The following is a 1,050-nucleotide window of genomic DNA, read 5'->3' as shown; positions in this document are numbered from 1 at the left end:
TATATATATATATATATAGCTCTGATTTAAACGAACACTTGCTCTTCTTTTTTCCATTTTCTATTCTTTTTATTGTAAATTGTATTGTATTTGATGCCATGCAATGTAACGCCATTCAGACATTTATAAGTGTGACTTAACACAGACAGATGTCTATTTTCCCCACAGGATGTGACATCATGTAAGCAAGTAAATAGCTTGTTATTTTAAGGATATTGTTCGGGATACTCACAGTTTGTCCTCCTCCAGCTCATAGTCCATGTCTGTGAACATTATCAGCTCTGATCGGGTTTAATGTGGATCTGACGATCAAACCCTCTTCATTCATTCAGATGCTCTGAAATACAGCAGCATTAATACAACTCACTTTAAATCATCTGTACTAGCATTATACCCCGAGACGTATTAACTTTTAAAGTTGCTCGTTACTGTCATCATTATTATTATTATGACTAGCGACAGGTGTTTAAGCAGATGAATAACGCAGGTGTGTCTCTTACCGTTCTGTCGATGAAGAGCTGAAGTATAAAGATGCTGCTAACATGCGAACATATTAAAACAATGTTTTAGTCTTATTTTATGAAGATGATTCGATCTGAATGCCAGACAGCAGGATGTCTTCTTCTTCTGCTGCTGTTTAATCGTGACTGGATAACCAACGTAAAAAGCGCATTTCCGCCTCCTACTGTACGGGAGCGTGAAGCGACAAATGGTGGAATAATGGATTAAAACGATTTGAACTGTACTCGGCTAGATGAGAACTTTGAATTGGAACAGTACTTGGGCGACGACTGATGAGGTTTCACAAGTCCACAAGTACAGACAAGAACGCATATTGAGAAACGGCCTCTTTCAAATGATTAAACCATTATATATTCTGTATGGTGGACCAGTAGTGCACAACACAACGAAATCTCCAAAACACAACGAAATCGCCGCAGCCAGGGGCGTCAGACTGGGGGTAAAACCAGTACTGATTACCAGGGCCCCAAAGGAAGAGAGGGCCCTTGAAAAGTATGGAATATATTTTATTTTACCTGGATATTTTCA

The 1,050-nt window shown here is 38.8% G+C and overlaps 1 protein-coding gene across 1 annotated transcript in view; it reads right to left on the bottom strand.

Annotated features, from left to right (window-relative positions):
• Positions 1-679, bottom strand: part of LOC107734822 (PRKCA-binding protein-like) — a 4,953-nt gene extending 4,274 nt beyond the window's left edge. Inside the window, exons 1-3 of the mRNA XM_016546732.1 lie at positions 501-679; positions 329-337; positions 233-286 (exon numbers count right to left, since the gene is read on the bottom strand). Coding sequence (XP_016402218.1) covers positions 233-286; positions 329-337; positions 501-544 — 107 coding nt within the window. The 5' untranslated portion in view covers positions 545-679. The remainder of the gene's footprint in view (positions 1-232; positions 287-328; positions 338-500) is intronic.
• Between the last annotated feature and the right edge of the window lie 371 nt (positions 680-1,050).

Source organism: Sinocyclocheilus rhinocerous, unplaced genomic scaffold, assembly GCF_001515625.1.
Source record: "Sinocyclocheilus rhinocerous isolate Xijiao unplaced genomic scaffold, SAMN03320098_v1.1 scaffold8065, whole genome shotgun sequence".
Lineage (NCBI taxonomy): Eukaryota > Metazoa > Chordata > Actinopteri > Cypriniformes > Cyprinidae > Sinocyclocheilus > Sinocyclocheilus rhinocerous.
Note: the sequence above shows the minus strand (reverse complement) of the source record. Positions and strands in the feature narration are given on the sequence as shown.